Source organism: Podarcis melisellensis (genome assembly GCF_964234715.1).
Source record: "Podarcis melisellensis genome assembly, chromosome: 9".
Classification (NCBI taxonomy): Eukaryota; Metazoa; Chordata; class Lepidosauria; order Squamata; family Lacertidae; genus Podarcis; species Podarcis melisellensis.
In genome coordinates this window covers 18578669-18601199 of record NC_138541.1, presented here as the reverse complement: position 1 = coordinate 18601199, position 22531 = coordinate 18578669, and the positions used below count along the sequence as shown (strand labels likewise).

Genomic DNA, 22531 nt, shown 5'->3' with positions numbered 1-22531 from the left:
GCAGCACTTCAGCATGTGGTGGCAGCATAGTGTCCTGAATGTGGCAGGCTCTTCCACTGTGGAGAGCCAGTGTGGTGTAGTGGTTAAGAGCAGTAGACTCGTAATCTGGTGAACCGGGTTTGCGTCTCCACTCCTCCACTTGCAGCTGCTGGGTGACCTTGGGCTAGTCACACTTCTTTGAAGTCTCTCAGCTCCACTCACCTCACAGAGTGTTTGTTGTGGGGGAGGAAGGGAAAGGAGAATGTTAGCCACTTTGAGACTCCTTCGGGTAGTGATAAAGCGGGATATCAAATCCAAACTACTACTACTACTACTACTACTACTACTACTACTACTACTATTCTTCTTCTTCTTCTTCTTCTTCTTCTTCTTCTTCTTCTTCTTCTTCTTCTTCCTCTTCCTCTTCCTCTTCTTTTCTTCTTCTTCTGTGGCTGCAGTGCCAGCACCTGGCACTCCTTTCCCAGGGGCCTGGACCTGCCATTTACATCTCTGAGCCTGCCCACCTGGCCACAAGGTGTGAGAGCTCCTCCCTGACGGCTCTCACCATCCCCTGCAGGTTAAAGGGAGGCAACACTGGCTCATGTGCAAGTGTGTGTGTGTTATTCCAGAAACCGGAAGTGAGAGCATTGCTTTCACTCTCCATGAACTCTGTGATCCAGGGAGGTTGAGCAGCCTCTAGCCATAGCAGAAAAGGCTCCCCCCCATGTCCCACTCTCAGCCTGAGGCAACTGTATGGTTGCAGGAGGCTGGGTGGGCTCCTTGCGGGCAGTGGTGGGAAGAGAGAGCAGGTTTGAAGGGGAGCCGTAGAGAGAGCAGGACAGCAGTGGTCAGAGGTGTCCGCCAAGGGAAGCTGGAAGGCAGGGGATCCAGGGCAGGTATTGGGCTCTGGGGAAATAAGAGGCACTACGAGGTAAGCCTAGGTAGGTTTGCTGCATCATGGTAAAGGTCCTTCACTGGTGACATCTATACAGTTGTGCCTTGGGTTAAGAACTTAATTCATTCTGGAGGCCCATTCTTAGCCTGAAACTGTTCTTAATCTGAAATACCACTTTAGCTAATGGGGCCTCTCACTGCCACCGCACCACCAGAGCACAATTTCTGTTCTCATCCTGAAGCAAAGTTCTTCACCTGAAGCACTATTTCTGGGTTAGTGGAGTCTGTAACCTGAAGTGTCTGTAACCTGAAGCATCTGTAACCCGAGGTATCACTGTACTGATGTGAAGTTTAGATTCCCATCATTAAGTATTTGGCTGGATTGCCAGTATCTTACTGCCTCCACTTGCAAGTTTCCTACAGAGTGGATTATTCCCAAGAGTTTTACATAACAAGAATCCATAACAATATCAATAACCTCTGCCTAGAAGATGTTTGCATTTTATAATGCTTTGCTAGCAAATTCAATTTTCATTCCGAATGCATTTTGGCACCATGTCTTCCAGAACATCAAAGCATAGTATCTTTGTTACAAAAGCAGAGTGACTGGTTTCTGTAGTGATTGGAAACACAGGGGGAAAGTGTTTGAAGGAGTAGGATGAAGACAAGGTATATAGGTTTGGGAAAGCTGAAGGTGGTATCAAAGAGGTGTTGCCCTTGGTGGGTGTGCACTCTTTCCCATGTCACCACAGGTCAATCCAATTTTGTAGGTATTTGTAGAGTGGTTAAAAAAACCTGCAACACCTATTTGAAAACAGGTAACAGCAGAACAGAACAAATTAGTACCCCATGGGCGATACTACCTGTGCTATACCATCTTAAACTCTCTTAAAAACTATTATCTGCCTGCAGCTGCAAAAAAGCAAGCCAGAAAAGCTTCCTTGCTCTGCATGGGGTTTATTTGGGGCAATGTCTGACAGCTTCTCTTGGAAAATTACTGCATTTTATTCATCATAATATTATTACTTGCATCCCGGACTCATTAAAAGGGGATTAAGTTCTAAGCAGTGTCAAGGTCTGAGTCTCCCAAAGACAATAATCTTTTCCTATCTGCCCATCTTAGTCCACATGGTCCGTGGGTGTCTTCTCATTTTCTCTAGAATTTGCATGCACAGGAAAACATCTTATGAGAATTAGTAATAGAGGCATCTAACCTGCTGACATATGCAGGAGCCAATGAGGCTGTTCCCCAGGTCCTTGTTGGTTGCCCATATATGCACTGTCTGCATAAAGGTAGCATACAGAAACGTTGTGCATGTATCTATGTATGTACGTACAAGTATGTATGCATGTATATATGTTTGTGCATGTGTGTGTATTCTGTTGGGTTGCTTTGCAGATGTGCAGATCTTAACTAATATAATAAAACTTAGCACAACAAATGTCCCACAGGACCATATGTGGCATGCCAGCAATACATTGTGGTTCACCAGGTGTTTTATAAAGTAGGAGCAGGAATAGTGGAATGCAAAGCATGTGGCAAGCCATTGCACATGGCTGGTGTGCTGTGTATGCCATAAGGAGCACCTGTTATGCAGACCTGCCTGAGGTTTCATCCCAGGAAGCAGCAGCTTTCCCCATGGCTGATTTTAGCAGTAGCCAAAAGCAGAGGCAGCTACCTTAAGGGAGGCCAGATGCAAAGTGAGATAGCAGCACTCCATTACTCTGTAAGATGGTGCCACCAATGCTGATTTAGCTAGTTTGTGGACTGTCGTTTGACCTAGCAGGAAACAGCAGGGATTGTCACAGCTGTCATGTGGCTTTCAGGCTTCTGCTGCATTGAATCAGCATGCTGACCAGTCAGAAAAAGCCCTCAAACTTGGAAGTGTTGTCAACCGGATAATGCCAAGGAGACAGGCTAAATTTGGGATTCTGCACACTCTGCAGCTGAAACAATCAAATTCTTTAAGTGCTCCCTGTTCCCTGCATCACCTTCATTAGTTTGCGGGATCTCAGGTTGGTCACTTAGGCATCGCCATGGAAGAGGAACTGCAGCACCAAAAAAAGAGGGCAAAAGTCGGTGTGGGTTTTTGTAAGATTTGCATAGGCTAATTGATATGTAGAGATGCAAATACAGAAACAATTGCTGCAATTTAAGTATAGTAGGAACTGTCTTCTTTCCAGTTGCTAACTATAGATAGGCGATTTAAAGACCCCTGCTCTCTTTTCTTTATCTTTAAAAGGATTTGCACTTTGGACATAAGACTGCTATCTATGAAGCAAGATACATGGGGACCCTAGGAATTGATTTATACAGTTAACATTAAAAATGAAGCAGATTGTCAGGCTGGATGCAGAGGAGTGGTGGGAGGCATCAGTTGGGGAACCCCCGAGGGAAACCCCCGGTGGAAGAAGGCTCAGAGCAAGAGGATTGGTGGTGGGACAGCAATGAGTGGCCAGAGGGAGAAGAGGGAGCAGACTGGGAGGTGTCGGAAGCTGAAGGGACAATATGGTTTAGTGAAGTGAGCAGGAAGAGGCTGTGGCAAAGAGCAGTGCAGAATCAGAGGCAGGGCGGCCAGGAGACAGAGATGAGGCAGGTTGCTGGTCTCCTGCTCCTTCTGTGACCAGCTCCCCTCTCTCCCTGGTCTCCTAGATCATGCAGAGAAATGAAAAGAGCAGAGCAGAGATTGGTTGTGTGCAGATGCTGTCTATGACTGCTTGGAAAACACTCTTGAGAGGAGGGGACTTTGGCAGCTGTGGGAAGGCGAGGACCTTCAGTCCTCACAACTGCCTCATTGGGGGCAAGACCTACTGGGAAGAGTTGCAATAGGCCTTCACCGTTTAGGTTGATCTGAACGAAGAATTAACTTCATTGACACAGTTTTTTTTCCTGCTGACCTATGTTGGACTCTGGCTCCTGACACAGACTGAAATATGATTGGAATGCAAGCTTCCTATTTTTTAAATTAATGTAGAATCCCTTCTAGCTGTTATTAAGACTATTGCCCTGGGATTACCAGCCTGCCAGTACCCAGTATGGTGTGTGTGAAAGGTCTCTGTAAATCAGGCTTCCTCAAACTTGGCCCTCCAGATGTTTTTGGCCTACAACTCCCATGATCCCTAGCTAGCAGGACCAGTGGTTGAGTTTGAGGAAGCCTGCTGCAAGCATCACCTGGATGAATGTTTGTGTGGAGCTTTTGCCTTGAATTGTCTATCCAGCACTGTCTTTTCTTATCACATTCTGGCCTGTTTCTAATTGGTATGAAGACAAGGAATGGTCCATGGTACCAAACAACAAATAAATGATAGTGGAGCGGGGAGAAATGGTGAACTCATTTCACATGGATTCTTCACTAGTGACCTTTTCATTTGTGGGAGTTCCACTGACCCTACTTTATGGGTAATGAATATGTGCTCACAACCCCTTCCTATATACAGTGTCTGTATAGAGTGTTTGTATGCTAATTTTCCTAAGCTGTCAATCATATATTGCTATTTATAAATCATCCATGGCTTGTCATGTACATACCCCCCCCCAAACAGTCACCAAAGGCTGAAGAGGTGTTCTGATTATAAAAGGCACAATGCTGCATTTCTCCCGACAGACTTACTCCTCAAATTATTCAGCTGAAGCTTTCCCTGAACAGTTGCCAAAGTCTTAGGTGCAGCAGCAAAGCCTAATGACGTGTCATAAATAATGCCTTGTTCCTTGTAAAAACGGCTTGTTTTTCTTCCTTGTGTAATGGTAGCAGAAATGTTTTTGTCTCATCCAGCACTAATCAGTAATAAAGCTTACATGGTGAGATGTGGTAGGAATGTGCAATGTGGGTCAACTGTAGCCACTGTTCTTCATTTCTTTATGGGTAAATGAAGGACCCCTACCACTGTCCTTTTTAAAAAAATGCAAATGGAAACTGTTGCAAACTGTCCCCTTTAGTGCTGTCAATTTCCTTTCCTTCTCCCTTTCTGCACCACAGTTTGCAAGACTGAGGACCAGTCCTTTTGTTAAATTTGTATCCCATCTTTCCACCCGGTGGTGCTCATGGCCAGCTGTGTATTTGCTGTCTTGATTACTCTAGAATTGTGGAGAACGGCTCCCCCACAGCCAAGCTTCACACTGCAGTATTCAAGTCTGGGATCACGTGGCTTTCCTTAAGTTGTGTGTCTATTTTTGTTTAAATTGCATCTCACTTTATAGTCCCAGTGGGACCCTCCAGGCAACTCACAAAGCATCATTAAAATCACAATATTAGAAAATGACAGCCATATCATAAAACCAACATACCCTATAAATTAGGTAGAGAAACAGCAGCAGTAAGAATTCATTTTCAGAGTGGCCCCACGTGCCTTTTTAAATAAATGTTTCAACTGATCTCTGAAGGTTATGTTATGTAGGGAGTCTCTCTAGGGCAAGGGCAGCCAAAGTTGTGCCGCCCAGATGTTGATGGATTACAGTGCCTGCCACCACTGGCTGGCTGGGGGTGATGGGCTGATGGGAGCTGGAGGCCAACAGCCCCTGGAGGGCATTTATTTGGTTCCGCCTGGGCTAAGGAGATGATTTGACAGTTTTAGGACCAGCCCTTCCATTGGGTACACAAGTAACACTCTTGTCATGAGATGCCTTTCATTCCTGGGTCTGGTCCCTCAACTGCAGCCTTTTCTAAAAATATATGTACTGGCCACATCTATCCATGTCCCAGTAACACCCAGGCTAGATAAATATAATGTGTAGTTGTACAGTGGACAGGTTTTTTTAGACTGAAGATTTCACCTACTTCAGAGCATGGCAGGTAGACCGTTGCATCGATCCAGTTTGTTTCCGTGCAAAATGCAGAGTGCTGATTTTGACATATAAATCCCTAAATAGCTTGGTCCTAGAGTGCTTCCCCATATAAACCTGCTGAGCCCTCCACTGAAGAGGCCTTTTTGCAAGATCAGGTGCCATTAAAGAGCATTGTTTCAAATTCTTACTTAGTGGTATAATTTTTGATGATCTGATTGTAAGCTGCTCTGGAGACCCTTAGAGTGGAAAAGCATAAAAGTACTTGAAATAGCAGATCAAGGCTGCATTCTTATGCACAGTTTGAACGCAGTGGGTCTCCCTTCCAAGTTAACAGGCATCGGATTGGCATGCATATAAATAAATGTCTGAAATACAGGACCAGCCCTATCATTAGGTAGAGTGAAGTGGCCACCTAATGCAACAGATTTTGAATGTCATAAAGAGGCAGCAAATTGTTGTTTAATTTATTATTGTTGTATTTTTACTCCCAGGGAGGAGGAGAGGCACTTGTGGGCGTACTAATATAACTTGACTAGCTTTAGGTAATGTAACTTGAGGGAAGGAACATTGCTGCTATGCCTTAGGCAGCAAATTCCTGTGAATTCACTTGAATGTCTAAAGCTCTATACGAATGATGATTAGAATTATATTAGCAAGTTCATGCATATGCATGTGTAAGTGAATATCTTCCATGGTATATACCAAGTCAGTTTGCTGTAAGGAAATGTAACAAATTTTCCTTTAGACAAAACTGGGAGATAATTTGGGTGTAATGAACGTTGATAGTAATCAAATAATTACTATCGATTTGCTCTTTAAAACATCTTCATGAGGTAATTAAGGTGTACTCAAAGGAACCTGGAACTGATTGATTGGCAGAACCTTAATTCTAAAAGCTTTCTAATTACATTCCTTTTCTTCTAATAGTGTAAAGACAAACAACATTTTGACTTTAAGACTGGTCAGGTTAGTTGGGACACCAGACTTGTCTCTTATGCTAAACAGACAACATGGCAAACATAATTCTCTTGCATATCACTGGTCAAGCAAAACCACATTTTATACTGGATTTCAAAAGTTTTCCCTGTTTCTGTGCATGGATTTGTAATGAGAGGGAAAAGTGATGAACTGATTAAGTGACCTGGGATTTTGTGATAATATGAGCTGAAGTCTTTTGAAGGCAAAGAATAAGATGCTTTTGAAGACCTCTCAGAGCAGAATGCAGAATGACACAGTAGTCTGGTTTGCATGTAATACTCTACCATGGTTTGTTTGATTGTCTGAACCCTGACTAGTGCCTTAATTTTGACTTGTTTACTGCCAGCAAACAAACCAAATCTGAACCCATGGTTTGTTATGGTTTGTTAAACAATCCAGGGTTTAGTGTTATATGTGAGCCACACAAATGTCAATACTCTGTTCCATTCACTGTTGAAATGGATTCTGACTGTGTCCTTTCTCTGGTAGAGGGATGTATAACAAATGTCTTCCTATGATGCTGTCTAGTAGTAATGTCCAGAGAGGTGGTTGTGTTAGTCTGTTGAAGCAAAATCAGCCTAAAGTCTTTTTAAAAATACACCACCACCCCAAAAAAAACACCTCCGCTAAATGGATGTTGTCTTTCTTTCAATACTCAGGAGGTGCTACAGCTGGAGCGGCAAATGGGTGGACAGCTGCTAGAAGAACCAAAGGATTTGCATTTTAAGGGTAGCACTCATAACCTCCGCTTATCCATTCATGATATCACCCATTCCCTCTGGAAAAGCAAGCTGCTGGCTAAGTACCAGGTAAGGATTGGGAACTGCTAGAAACAACTACTGTACCAGTGTGCTAAGAAGAATGCTGTGGAAAGGCTTAGAGAGTCAGTGCATGTACAAGAATACTTTAAAGCCAAATATGCAGTGGCTCCCTAGGAACAAGTATGCTTAGGTTCCTGATACTTTTACTTTAGGGACACAGGTGGAGCTGTGGTCTAAACCACAGAGCCTAGGGCTTGCCAATCAGAAGGTCGGTGGTTCAAGGTCGGTGACGGGGTGAGCTCCCATTGTTTGGTCCCTGCTCCTGCCCACCTAGCAGTTCGAAAGCACGTCAAAGTGCAAGTAGATAAGTAGGTACCACTTCAACAGGAAGGTAAACAGCGTTTCCATGTGCTGCTCTGGTTTCATCAGAAGCGGCTTAGTCATGCTGGCCCCATGACCCAAAAGCTGTACGCCGACTCCCTCGGCCAGTAAAGCGAGATGAGTGCCACAACCCCAGAGACGTCTGCAACTGGACCTAACGGTCAGGGGTCCCTTTACCTTTACCTTACTTTTACTTCAAAACTAGCTCTCCTCCTCCTCCTCCTCCCCAGTAGATTCAGTGTTTATTTCTGTTTCTGCTCTGACACGGTTCATCTTTGTTCATGCCAAGAATGTAGAAGAAACATATATTTGTAATATGAGGAATTTAAACCTTTACATTTTTGCCCATGTACTAAAAGGAGCAATTCAAGGAATGCCAAATACGCTTCCCCATTAATTGATCTCACAGTGATCTCGGCTAGCAGCTTTCGACATGCCTTTTGTTACAGAATTCTATAAGTTAAGGTTACCAGATGTCCCCGTTTCTTGGGGACAGTTCCCAGATTTACAAATCAGTCCCCATACAAAATCCATTGAAGTTGAAAAGTGCCCCCGGATTCATTGAAAAAAATCTGGTAAACTTAAGTTAAGTGTGCACTGTGCAATATTATCTTTAGCTGGTTGTGAATAAGCCAATAAACAGTGGATGGAAGTCAATGTTAATCATACCCAGAGAGTAGACCCACTGAAATAAATGGACCTACTCTGAGTATGACTTAGCTGGACATCACACATTATCCTTGCTATTAGCTATAGTCACCTCCTTGCTTGAGAGTTTTATCTAGCTGGGGCTTATAGCTATCACTTCTCCAACAGGAAATCCCCTTTTACCATATCTGGAGTGGATGTCAAAGAAACCTGCATTGTACCTTCACCTTGGAAAGGTTCAGTCTGAACACACTGGAGTTGGTGTGCAAACTTTGCATACGGCAGGTTGAAGGAGAAGGGCAGATATTCCAGCTCAACTGTTCAGTATCAGAGGTAAGGAAACTCAACCGCTTCCCACAGTCACCAAAATTACTTACCCGGGTTCAGTAATTTATGTGTATGGTATCCATTAAACCGGGGTGGGTGATCTTGCAGTCATCTTCAATCCATCTACTGGGCAAATGTGAAAGGTGCTACTTACATATTTTGCCCTCTGAAAAGGTCCAAAGCTGGATTGGGGAGTGCCCTGGAAAATTTACATAGAAAAAAAGTTCATTTTGTACCATTTTTTTACAGTGCAAATTGCAGGAGCAATCTGGATAGAATGAAAGCTTGTTTATTTTATTTTGTTTTGTTTTGTTTTCACTATCCCCTACCGAGGGATCCTAAACTCAACCAGGTCTCCTGCACTGGCAATTAATGTTTAAAATACAATCCTGCACTTAGAAACACAGCTATTGTAGCTAATATAATGTGTAGTTAGGCCCTGAGAAGCATTCGGGAGTCGGTTTAATGATGTATCAGGAGATAATCTTACAATTCTGCCTGGAGAATGCCCGTATACAAGGACCGCAGGAGAAAAAGGCATGTAAAACCGCATCTTGTTTAGACAAGATGGACATTAGTCCCTGTTTATATAAATTGGGAGGTGATGCTCAACTGTTCTGGATTGGGGTCACTCTCCCCCTAACGTATCAGGTTTACAGGTTAGTGGCGCTGTTAGATCTGGCCCTGTCTTTTGATGCCTAGGTGGCATTGGTGTTATGAAACATCTGCCGCCGGCTGCAACACCTCATGGGCAGAGATAGGCTGGCTGCTGCTATCCATGCTCTGGTAAACCTCCAGATTAGAGTTTTGCAATGTTTTGTACATCAGGTCACCCTAAAACGTCAGTCAAGAATATATATGCAGTAATTGGGCTGGGCTGGGTGCACTTTATGTCAGGTCTTAAAAAGCATCACTTGCAACTATAGATGGACAAATCTGTCAATTTCAGTTTCTCTCCCAATTTTCCAGTCAGTTCAGGTCAGTTCTCCACATTCCCACCAGTGTTAGAAACTGAGATATGAAAGCTAGAAGCTAAATGGCACTTAAAGCCTAGGTTATGGGCACAACAACAGAATGTCTAGGCGCATTTTTTATAACAAGAATAGAAGGCTGAAAATAAATGAACTGCAGATAAAATGTTATGTTTATTTTTCACATGGTCTAGTCCTTCCCCAGCCCATGCCCATAATATTCTGAAGAGGGTCACTTCTTCAGTCTTCAGAGAGTAGCTGGAAGTGGGGAGGCAGAAAAAGGTCCTCCTTTCCTTCCACTCTGCAGTTTTAATCTGAAATCTTAGGTGCAGTACAGCGCCCAGAGTTCAGAAACTGCTCACACCAATGAAATTCCCTGTTGCAAAATGCGCCTAGAACAATGGCTGTGTTTCGATTCACATAGTGTTGCACAAAGTGCAAATTAGGTAGATTCACATTTAAAAGTGAACTGAACCAAACTTCTGTGCCAAGCCTACTTGCAACCCATTTGTTTCCAAGTATAATCCATTGTGCTAGGTCTCTAATATAAAATTTGGGACCAACCACTACCAAAAGAACCTGATCAAGCATTAAGATCACCTTCAGATGTCCTGCTCTGAGCTCAAGTAGCAATCAGGGAAAGGACCTTAGTGGTATTGCTCCAGAGAGACTGCTGAATCTTTTGTCCTTTCTATGCCAGGCAAAGTGTGTCTTACTCAACCTTTTAATATTTTGTGGTTTCTTAGTATCAACTCCTGCTGACTTCCCTGCTTTTTACATAACTTAAAGCCACCAAACTGAAGTGCAGGATATTAAATTGAGTAAATAAATAAAATTGATATTTAACAAACACTCCTTATTATCTTCCTTGAAATAAAATGCAACTTAAATGAGGGCAGCTTACTTCCAAATAATATGTTTAGGAGTTCAAACAGATTGTTCCAATGGGTTGGATCCAAACTAAGGTAGCTGCGTATACAACATATTGAAGTCAAAGTGGCATGTTAGTCCCCATTGAAATAAATTGAACTGGAATCATGGCTAATTCAATGGGAACTAATTCAGCGATGACCAATTAGTTTGGACCCAACCCAGCCTTTGCCAACCAAGGGCCCTCCAGCATAGCTAGTGCTGATGGGAGTTGTGGTGTGAAACATCTGAAGAGTACCAGTTTGCAAAGGCAGATGATGATGATGATGACGATGACGATGATTGAATTTATATACCACCCTATACCTGCAGGCCTCAGGGTGGTTCACACATCTAACCCCATGTAACTTTTCTAAACTGGACTCAGGCTAAAAGGCTATATTGTGTATTAGAAAAAGTAATTGTGTGTAGCACTGATCTATTGAAATCAGTGGAAAACTTAGAATCATATAATAGTAGAGTTGGAAGGGACCGTACAAATCATCGAGTCCACCTGTTGCAGTGCAAGAATATTTCACTCAACATGGGACTCAAACCCCTGGGTCTGAGATTAAGAGTCTCATGCTCTACCGACAAAGACTTGATACAATGGACAAATACAATGGACTTTCATTATGTACTCTCGAATTAACTAGTGAGCACTGCTCTGCAGAATCAGAATTGATGTGAGAGAAGTAGACTTGGACTTGCTTCACTTCAGATCAGAGGAACTGACCTACTGACTGCCCAGAGATACAGTGGCAGAGTAAAGGCCATTACTCTGTAATTTTATTTCCAAAGTGTTTTGAAGTGCTGCCATCTCACTCATGAAGTGTAAGGGGGAAAAAGAAAAGCAAATCCAAACAGTCTCGAGGTGAAGCATTCTTGTCTTCATTTTCTTTTCACGTAATTAAGGGCAAGTCATCTCGTCTGTCAGGCTGCTGCCTTGACCTCCTCTCTCTTTCTCACAGCCGGCTGCGGTGCAGCCAACATTTCCTCCCAGAGTTTCGCCACCCTCTTTGACTTACAAACAACTTCAGTCAAAGACCCCACTGACATTAATAAGGAATGATCTTGATGTCATGGCGCCATGGCAACCAGCCGGCAGGTTTTGTTCTGCAAGCCATATCTCTGAGCCGCAGAGCTCCACCCCTGCTGGTTTTGGACGGTGTTTTCACTGCCGAAGCCCAGCAGGTCTGTGAAGTTCAATAACCACACAACTCCTGCAACAACAGAAGGAACAGATTTGGAGGAACAGGGTGGAAGGGCCAGCTATGCCTCTGATGAGTGCTGGCCGTCTGGTGTGCACAAGTGCCAGCAGATAAAGAGGGAGGTGGGATGAGGCAGAGAAAAAAATAATAAGGAGGAGAAAATCCCCCTTTTGTGGAGAGATGGTTCCTCAAACAGGGCAGCAACAGCATAAAGATTTCATTTGAGTTGACCTGGGATAAAGAACGATTTATTTCACGGTTCATGCAGCAGTATGAGCTTCCAAATGAAGTAGGGGAATGAAATGCTGATGAGGTTTTGTGCCAGTAGCTGACATCATAGATAAACAAGTAGATGGGCTGGGAGGCTGATTGATAAGGGGAAAGGTCTCTATTATGTGATATATGCCACTTTGAAGCAAGTAGCACCATCTAAGGGCCATATTAGAAACATATCATGAATTACCCAAGCTGATGTAATTCAGCTGACAAGTGCAGGGCCCAGGTTGGTTCATGTGGGGAGAGGCAGTCCTTAAAGTATTGAGGTCCTGAGCACTTTGAATTAGGCCTGGATACTAACTGGGAGCCACTGCAATAGTGTTATGTATGTGCAAACCATCTTGTTGTGGTTAGCAATCCGGCCATTGAATTTTGCACCAGCTGAAGTTTCTGACCTGCCTTTAAAGATAACCTGCCTTTGATACACTAAGGCCTTATATGCACTATACATTCAGCTTCCCCCCAAATGTCCTGGGAATGGTAGCCTGTTAAGCCTGTTGAGAGTTGTTAAGAGACCAATTTCACTCACAGACCTATAATTTCCAGGGTTCCCTGGGAAGAGGAGTTGACTGTTACACCACTCCGGAAATAGTAGTTCTGTGATGGGAATAGGGGGTCTCTTGACAGCACCTTTAGCAAACTAAAGTTTACAGGATATTTTGAGGGAAGCAGTGACTTTTTAGAGTGGTGTGGTACTGCTTTTAATGTATAGCTTGAATTCCTGTTTCCTGGGAGCTTATTATATGGTGAACATGAACCCTGTAAGCCCACTTCCTTCTGTTGCTGGATTTTACCTTCCATCCATCCCAACCACCATGGCCAATTGTCAGGGAAGAAGGGAGTTATACTTTAACAACATCTGGAGGACCATGGAGGACCATCTGCAGCAGAATAAGCATTTATGCAACTGGCTGAGGGACTATCCAGTGTTCATCAGCCAGAAAGTGATTTTTTTTCTGGATTATTTTTGAAGGGCCAGGAGATGACAGCTGAAAGTTACTTAATTCTGCATTTTGCAACATGGCTTGTAACATCTGCTTGGTTATCGGGTATAAAGTTATATATTCAGCTGGGGACTCCATAACATTAAAGACAGATGGTAAAACAAGTATCATAAACAATTATTACAATAAGTACTGTACTGAAGTAATCTCTAATTTAACCTAGCAAAGGAGCAAAAGAGCAGGTATTATCTTTAGCAGCGAAACTCTGGAATGTAACAAATGTCATCTTCTTATACATAATGAGACCCGGTAACAGCAAAATGTGGAAAGAACATTAATTTTTTCCCCTGTGCTCTGATTCTGTCTATCAGGAAGAATTATGGAACAGGGATAACACAGCTGCAATGTATTTAATGGGTGATTGCACGCCAGGGCTGTGTAAGACCTGACCCTTTTATTCTGGGAGAGTTTTGCCTATGGCAATGCCACCCTGAACACACCTGATCTGAACTGATCACAGAAGCTAACCAGGGGCAGCCCCAGTTAGTATTCTCTTCACTTGCCTGTCCAGCAGCAAAGGCAGGAACAGTGGCAGGACGAGTATGTGGGTACATTATCCATTGTCCAGGTTTTCTGCTTTGCATTATTTTGAAAAGGAAGCACGGTGGCCCAAGGAATTTGCAGTCTTCTTGAAGGCCACTGTAATGATGATTGTATTTTGGAGCCACAGTTTTAGCTGCAGACTTTGAGCACAGATACCCGTAAGTGAAGTCTGGTTTCCTAGTGTCAGGGATGGAGTGCACAATTTCCGTTCATGGTGGCAGAGCCCATGAACAGTATTTTATTTCTCCATATAGGAATTAATGGGATCTATACCAGTTATCCCTATAGCTCAGTTGGTAGAGCATGAGACACTGAATGTCAAGGTTGTGGGTTTGAGCCCCACATTGGGTGAAATATTCTGCATTGCAGGGAGTGGGACTAGATGACCCTCGTGGTCCCTTCAAACTCTACAATTCTATTATTCTACTATTTGTTGTTGTTGTTTAGTCATTTAGTCGTGTCCGACTCTTCGTGACCCCATGGACCAGAGCACACCAGGCACTCCTGTCTTCCACTGCCTCCTGCAGTTTGGTCAAACTCATGCTGGTACACTGTCCAACCATCTCATCCTCTGTTGTCCCCTTCTCCTTGTGCCCTCAATCTTTCCCAACATCAGGGTTTTTTTTTCAGGGGTTCTACTATTTGTACTTGGAGCTAAACCTATTCCCTGTCTTAAAAAACCAAACCTGCTTTTATTTCCATAACCCCCTTTTGGGTCCTGTTTCTTGGACACACTGAAGGCTGATGGAAAGTTGGGCGATGGGGAAGGAATGTTGGCAGCTTGGCTAATCATATGCCCAAGGACCCTTACATAGAAAAGGTCTCAAAGTTCAGTCCAGGAGGGCCATGAATCAAATTAAGATGTTGCCCAAGTGGTGGCCATACATCCCTCTTCCTCCATGCAGCTCAACAAATTGGCCATACTGAGCAAACAGGTGGAGCTTTCAAGGGAAAAGAGAAGCATCCAGCCTCCCAGGAGGTAACAGTAATGACAAGAATGCCTAGGAGCCGGTGGTACAGTGCATCGGGGTCCATGGAGTGACCTAGCCCTGTTTACCACATCTCAAGTAGGTTTTGGTGTGCATGAAGGCAGTGAATAAGTCAAAGACTGGGGAGATTACATGGTGAAGGCCATGGGAGAGGCTATGGGCATAAATAATCAGCCACCACCATCTTGGTTTATTTTGTAGTTATAAAAGAGGACTTATGCAGCTAAACAAATCATACAGGGGCTTAGAAAACCCAGGTTCATATCTATTTTTCCTGTTTAACTTCTGATATGACTCTATTCCTCCCTCCCACCTTCCTTTTCTTTCCCCGTTTTTCGTCTTTGAATATGCCCAAGTTCAGTTTATTTTGTCTACAGACCATAAATATCAAACACAGTGCAGGGTTAAAAATAGAGAAAATTTTGGCTCAGTACTCATCTACCCTTAGTAAGTGTGACCTAGTTTTGATGGGTACAGCAAGGAACTTAGCTATATTTTCTGTGATCTTAGGATTGGAAACTGCCATTAAAAGTGAGGTATAAAATTCATCTGAGCTCCCCAAGTGAAAAGAAAGTACCAGGGAGATAAAATGGGATCTTATGTCCCTATAAAAATTACAGTGCAGGAGAATGTGGACTAATGTTTCGACTGAGCCACTTCCGCAAGGACAAACTCTCTGATGCCAAGACAGCCTGGTAAATCAGCCTCCCATAACTGCTGATGGCAAAACATTTAACCAGCCATTGAGAATGCTCTCCTATATCTAGGAACATTTAATCTTGCTAAATACCTAGCCGGCCAATAATAACTGCTAGGACAAGGTGCAGCGGTGAGTAAGCCACGTTTGCAAGAACTAACAAATTTTGCACATTAAGATCTGTTTGACGATAGCAAGAGCAAGGCTCCTTTAGTATAAGACTTCTAAAGGCTAATCATTTTGGCAAAAATTTCCCATCTTTGCATTCCTGCGTGTTTGTCCTCATCTCTGTCAAATATACCTGGGTTTCCTCCTTCAAGACTGTCAGTGTCTACCTAATAATAATAATAATAATAATTTATTTATACCCCACCTATCTGGCTGGGTTTCCGAGGCATGTGTACAAGGAACAAATATCTATCAGATTCTGCTGCACATCTCCGTGAGTATCTAAAAGTGGGTATGTAGTACAGATAGTTGAGCTCCTTAAACTTTCTTTCTCTGAAATAAAGCAGAAGAAATAAACCCTCATAGGAATGAGTAGCGCCATTAGATCATATGGGGGCAGTGAAAAACACTACAGACCAAAACTGGAGGATGTGGGCCAAAAGTTGCCATCTGTGGGTGATCTTTGGCGCATACCTCCCAATCCCCCCCCCCCCCATCATTTATTTTTCTCCACCCCATTGGAATTAATGGAATATTTTGTTTTTATGGGGGATTTGTTCTTATGAGGGGAAAGCCACTCCCTCTTATGTGTCATCCATGGGTCATCAGAATTTTATCCAAACTTCCCATCTCTTAAAATCAGTTGTATGGAATGGAATGGAGTAGCCTAATTCTGCTAAATTGCATTGGTCCAGCATTAAGATGCTTGTGCAAAGCATTCGTCAGCCAGAGAAGGCAGTCATTCTTGGATCTCAATCTGAGTGGGAGAAGAATTTGAGGCTTTTAGAAACTCACCTCTCCTTTGAAACATATTTTTATGAGTCCCCGAAGTTGTCATCTGAGCTTGGCTTCAGTGACCTTCCCCAACATCCCCCGTGTATAGAACAGGTGAAACTATATTTAAGATGAAGCTTCTGAAAAAAACGCTTACCACCATCTATGCTAACTTGAAAAACTTTGCACCCCGCATTTTCTTGTTATGGTGAGTTCTATTTAAGCCCTGGAAAATGGTGTGATTTAAAGTGGTTCTATTTGTGGCAATGCATTGTGGAGAGCCAGTTACCTTATAGCTGGGAAGGCAGCTAGTTGAAATACAAAGAAATTGACATTTAAAGTGGGTCTTTTTATTGTTTTAGTTGTCCATAGAGAAGGCTTGCTTTACTTTTCCAGCTGGCTGATGTGATGGCCAAATTAATTTCCTTTCTTCTGCTGCAGATGAAAGATCCTGAAATGATACGTTTTTATTCTTCCCATCTACTTTAAATGTCACACAGTTTAGGAGGGGGTGAGTGTGTGTGTAGCTTTAATGCAGGTTTTAACAATATATGTCTATCTCTGACTGTCAACCTTTTCTTTGAAGGAGATAGGCACTGTTTCATATAATTTCATTCGATAGTGAATGCAGAGGGGAAAGTGTGCTGATCTGGGGGGGGGAGCAAGGCAGAGGTCAGAGTGCTAGTTCTGCTACTCAGTTGTTTATGTTTTCTTGGACGTGTTTTGCCCTCAATTTCCCCATCTGCAAATCAGGTTAATCATGCTTTGTGAATTGATTTAGAATACTACAGATGTGGTGTGCTGCAAAGAAGGGCAACCCCAGTTTTATCAGGCTGCCCAACGATGTGTATCCATTATGATTTGCCTTTCTTTCAGTTTGTCAATATGGTTTGCCCAATGGCTCTGAAGCGCCTCCTCCACTGTGACATTTCTTCTTGCAGAAAGTAGTTTTCTTTTTAACAGGCTCGTTCAAAACGTATATCTTTCTTTGTGGATTTATACGGTTGACAATCACCTGCAGAGCTCTCGCCAATTTTGTCTGAAGACAAGCAGCATCTGGAACGCACAATATTTAGGCCATTAGGCTTTTGACTATTTGAAAAAGACATTTTGTAAAACTATCGTGAAGCGACATGTAGCAGTTTTCTCTGATGTAATAGAGAGCAGTGCATCCCTAAGTTAAGGGTGATAGGTGGTATAGTGGTATAACAAACTAAATGAATGGCTTGCCTAAGCATAAGAAGTTTTATGTTTGTGTGCATTTTTAAAAAAATAGGTTGTTTTCCCACTAAAAACCCATCCAAAGTGGCTTGCAAAGTGCTTTCATCTGTGTTCTTCATAAATATTTATTCCTTCTTTTTTATATATATCTGTATTCCACTTTTGCTCTGAGGAGCTCAAGATGGTGTACCTAGTTTTACTCCTCCCCTTTTCTATCCAGAAAACTATGCTTCACAGATTGCTTCTCTGTAGATAATGAGTTTATTTCCTCTGCTAATAATGCTGCCGTATCCTCTTCTCCTCTTCTCTCAAATGCAGGAACCTACTGGCATTGACTATCCACTCATGGACCCAGCAAACACCATCACCACCGTCGTAGGACCTTGTGCATTCAGTATCCCCCTCCCAATCCGACAGAAGCTTTGCAGCAGCCTAGATGCGCCTCAGACAAGAGGTCATGACTGGAGGATGCTGGCCCACAAACTGAAATTGGACAGGTGGGTAAGCATGCTTGCCACACAAGATGTGCAATGCGGCAGAGGGTGGATAAATGGGTGCATGTGCTAGTGAGGCCTTGCACAATCCTTTGGGAAATTCTGAGGTTCAGTCCTCCATTGAAATTTGCACAGATTTACTCATCTCAAAGAAGCCAAGTATGGAATAAGGCTCCCTGGAACCAGTGAGGTGCTTGAATGCCCATCTTTGGATTAGACTTTGTGTCCTGTAATGCATGTGACAGAAGGTCATTGTTATGTACTGAGCTGAATAGGATCCAAAAGGCAGCAGTCTGATTGGTCCTAGAACAATAGGGTTCAGAATGCAACAGTCTGATTGGTCCACAGGAGCCACCCATGCAGCTCCAGGTGGAAGTGAATCCGCAACCTGATTGGCCTACAGGTGAATCCCGGAATTAGCCAATCACCTGGGGCCCATTGTGTAAATAATGTATATAAAGCAGACATTCTGGGGGAACTCCCATTCCTCCTCACCACTATGAGCTGAATAAAGAGAATGAAATCCACTCTCGACTCCAAGTATATTTCAGTCATAGTTGTTTTTGTGCTGACAATCAGAGAACATAGGGAATGCATGCCGTTTCAAAGCATGCTTACTAGTAGAGCAGCGACTAGGTGTTAGCAGAGTTATTGGTCATGCAAGTGGGGCAGAATGTGGTGCTTCTGCATGACAGATAAAAGGAACAGGGATTTCGTGTCCTTATAATAGCAGGTGTTGCTGGAAGGAAGTGGTTGTGCTGTGGGCTGTTGTCTACTCAGCTGCTGCATGCTTCCATAGTTAAGTCACAGTTGCCCCAGCTTCGGTCCATTACACTTGCCAGTAAGTGGTAACTGTAGCTGAATACTACATTCACAGACAGCTGCTGCACATGCAACTACGCATGACTGTATTGACACTGTAGACCAGGGATGGAGAGTGGACTTGCAGCTGTTGCTGGACTCCAACCCCCATCAGCTCCAGCCAGGATAGCCAATGATCAGTAATGATAGGAGCTGTAGTCCAGAGGCATCTCAAGGGTCACAGGTTCCGTAGCCTGTTGTTCAGCATCTACGTTGATAGTGTGGGGTCAGGTGAATGGGAATGCTCTTAACTGTAGTCATTGTCCCGTTACAGGTACCTCAATTATTTTGCTACAAAATCAAGTCCCACCGGTGTGATCTTAGACCTTTGGGAAGCTCAGAATTTCCCTGACGGGAACCTGAGCATGCTGGCCACAGTTCTGGAAGAGATGGGAAGACACGAGACATTCGTTTCACTGGCACCAGAAGGAAAGTACTGAGGCAACCTTAGGAGGAGAAGGAAGGAATGTTCACCACGTCGGCTGTGACTAACTCAAACCGAGCACCCCAGACCAATGCGTTCCAATGCAAGAGGCATTCCAGAGTGGGGGGAAAAGACACAAAATCCTGACTTTTCACATGCATTCTCCTTGTACATTATCACAGGATTTAAAAGAAATCTCACAAAGTTGTTACCTTGATAATATAATTCAATCTAACATTCCTCTCAGCTTGGCTGTACACTGCTTGGTACAGGATTTTACAGTTTCCTAGGAAACGCTTTTTATTGCTATCCAGATATATGGATAAACTTTCTTAACAATCCCAGTTTCTATGAACATTGTTTACATCAAATCCTGGGCAGCGGGATGGAAAGGACTGTCCATGGCTCTCTTTTATATATATCTATATTTTCTTCTTCTTTTGTTGAAAGCCATTCTAGACCAAGCCATGGACAAAGCAGGGTTGTGGCTATTTCCAGATAAGTCAGTTCCTCACACCCATCTCAAATGCATTTCATGGTTGCAAATCTGTCCATCAGATGTCTTAAAATAATCCGTCACCAGACTGCTTTCTGGATTGAGTTGTTAAGCCAGAGTTTTAAATTTGTGCATCTGGCAAGGAGATAATGTAGATTCTGAGCAGGAATGCAAGTACCTCTCCCTACCTTCCCCAGGGATGCCTGTGCCCCTTGGTGACTTAAACTGCAGGGATTTTCTCTCCCAGCTCACAGTGTCCCCTGCCTCCATCATCAAAGTGTGGGTGTGCGGATGTATGTGATATGCAATTTGGCGTGGTTTGGGGGAGAGAGAGAGAAACCCTACCAAAAAGGGGGGAAAGAAAAAAAGAATTTGCTTGTATGGTTATTTACTGAATAGTATCTAGTGCAAGGAATATTATATTTCTTATTATTACTACTATTATTTTTGCTTTCCAGATTTATCCACAGCATTAATCATTTGAGCAATGGCAGCACCCACCCTGGAAGCTGTATGTGGCTGCCAAGGGTCTTCTAATCCCTTCTAATGGGAGCTTTCATCCTCTCTCTGTCCTTTTCTAGCTCTGTGGTTCCCCTCAAAACCAGTTCCAGTGAGCTGTTGAATGGGTTGCTATCAAACTGCAAGCCTTTTGTGCTGCAAACTTGCCTTTTCCATGTGGATTGCAATCCGTTCATATTTATAACAGAGGCCAACCCATGTGGACCATTTCGCGCAAATGAGATATTTCACATGCAAGAAACATTGCAAGTTAATCTGCCCTTAATCATTTCAAGACGTTCTCTAGTGGGTGTTGATGCTGGCTTCTATTTCTGTTTGCCATAAACCAAAGTATCGTGCAAGTCAAGGGGGACTGGGTGAATTTGCAGTTTAACTGACCAATCCTAGGCATATCACCACTTTAACAACATTGGCTTCATATTCCTATATTTATAGAGGAGTCCTTCCAGTTATTGGTCTCAATCCAAAGATGCATTTTATTTTATTTTTTTAAAAAGCTTTCCATGCAAGTTATTGGATGACAGTTTGGCTTGCATATACTCATTTATTTCTAAAGGTAGGGACAAATGTCAATGAATTGCTAAGTTTAAGGGCAGATAACTTGCTTGTGTGGCATCTCGGACCTTTTAAAGTGGATTAAGTCTCAGCATAAACAATGGATTACTGTGAGTTCCATTGCACGGCAAGGAACTCTAAAGAGAGTGTGCATCTGCAAGGCCCATCAGTGGGACTGATGTTGATTTCACGTAGAGGAGAAGTATCCTGCAGATGTGGCACCTTCACAGCGCAAATGAGAGATTGCTGACTTGGAGCAATGCTTTGCCTCAGGCCAAGGAAGAGACCATCTCAAAAACATGTAAATACCACCCCCTCTCGAATCACATGCACAGGCATTTTCTTTGAGGGACTAAAATTGACCAGTTAGTACCATTTTGTGGAAATAAATGTGAGATTCTCGAGAAAAGACTTTTACAAAATGAGAATGTCAGAGTTTTCCATCCTATAGCCTTGGTGATCCAGGACAGTGATGGAGCAGAATTCAGTTCTCAGTTACACACAGTGGCCTTTTACAAACCTTGTAATCTCCCTGCATCCCATTTTAAATGAACACCTTGGGGTCAGTGAAGCACTGTTGTGTCCTCAAGTTAGAATAGCAAGGGCAGAATCGTCCCTTTCATTTTGATTTCTTGGTTTCTTTTCCCATGCCGTACTTGTTCTCAGAATTGTTTGTCAGATGAGTTTATTTTCTTTGTTGCTCTGTGCAAGGATGTGTTTTCAGTCCATGCTCCCTGTCAGCTGCTTTGAAGTGTTAGGACACCTGTTGCCTGTTGACAAATGAAATTGGTGGTGGTTCAGTTGGGGCCCATCCGTAATAAGAAGAGGGTCTTCTCTGCAAAAACAGGGTGTCCCTCTTTGGCTTCTGTTTACAACTTTCCCTGCCTCTCTCTTCCTGTATTAGAAGAGCTCTCTTACCATCCCCACTTGCCTGAGGCCTCAGTCCGGCCAGCTGATATTCAGATAGCATGATTTTATTTCTCTGAAGGTAACTGGAAATGCCACTGGTTAACACACAAGGTGGATTTTGCCTGACCTTTTCCCCATTTTGACATTTCCACAGGCTTTTATGTTCCGTCCAGTGACCGTGTTTTTATTAAACACAGAGCAGCGTTCATAAAAACCTTTCACGTTAGGAAAGTAGTTGGCCTTCAGCCTTTGACAGTCAAAAGCAAGGTACAGGTTTTGGCTGGCTTTGTGGTGGACACAGGGCACTTTTCAAAATGTGGTCAGGATTTGGTCTGGAATGCTCTAGCTGAACTTTTTGAGTGATTCTGGACCCAACGTGCTGCCTTCTGGACTAAGTTGTTCTTTATATTCAGAGACAGCCTCTGCACGACTGTCAGAAAATCAGATGCAGGAGCTTTTTGAAGTAAAAAGTCCTTTGCTGTATGGCTTTTTCTACCTGGTATTTTAAAGGGAAATCTGTACCACCACTGTAGAGGCATAACACAGACCCTCCAAGTGTCCATGTTTTACAGGGACAGTCCTGGATTTACAGAAGCTGTCCCGGTTTCTGATCCCAGAATGTCCCGCTTTTCCTTAGAGCACCCCTATTTTCATAGGAGAAATGTTGGAGGGTATGGAGTTATGCGACCCCCGAGCCAAGGAGATAAGCAACTATGCAACCTTTGGAAGACATCTGAAGGCAGCTCTGTATAGGGATTT

The 22531-nt window shown here is 43.3% G+C and overlaps 1 protein-coding gene across 3 annotated transcripts in view; it reads left to right on the top strand.

Annotated features, from left to right (window-relative positions):
- UNC5C (unc-5 netrin receptor C) overlaps nucleotides 1-22531 on the top strand; it is a 303622-nt gene extending 281091 nt beyond the window's left edge. For all 3 annotated transcript variants that reach the window (XM_081924880.1, XM_081924881.1, XM_081924879.1), the window contains 4 exons: nucleotides 7294-7443; nucleotides 8593-8757; nucleotides 17833-18011; nucleotides 19144-22531. In XM_081924880.1, the coding sequence (XP_081781006.1) occupies nucleotides 7294-7443; nucleotides 8593-8757; nucleotides 17833-18011; nucleotides 19144-19309 (660 nt within the window). In that variant the 3' untranslated portion in view covers nucleotides 19310-22531. The remainder of the gene's footprint in view (nucleotides 1-7293; nucleotides 7444-8592; nucleotides 8758-17832; nucleotides 18012-19143) is intronic.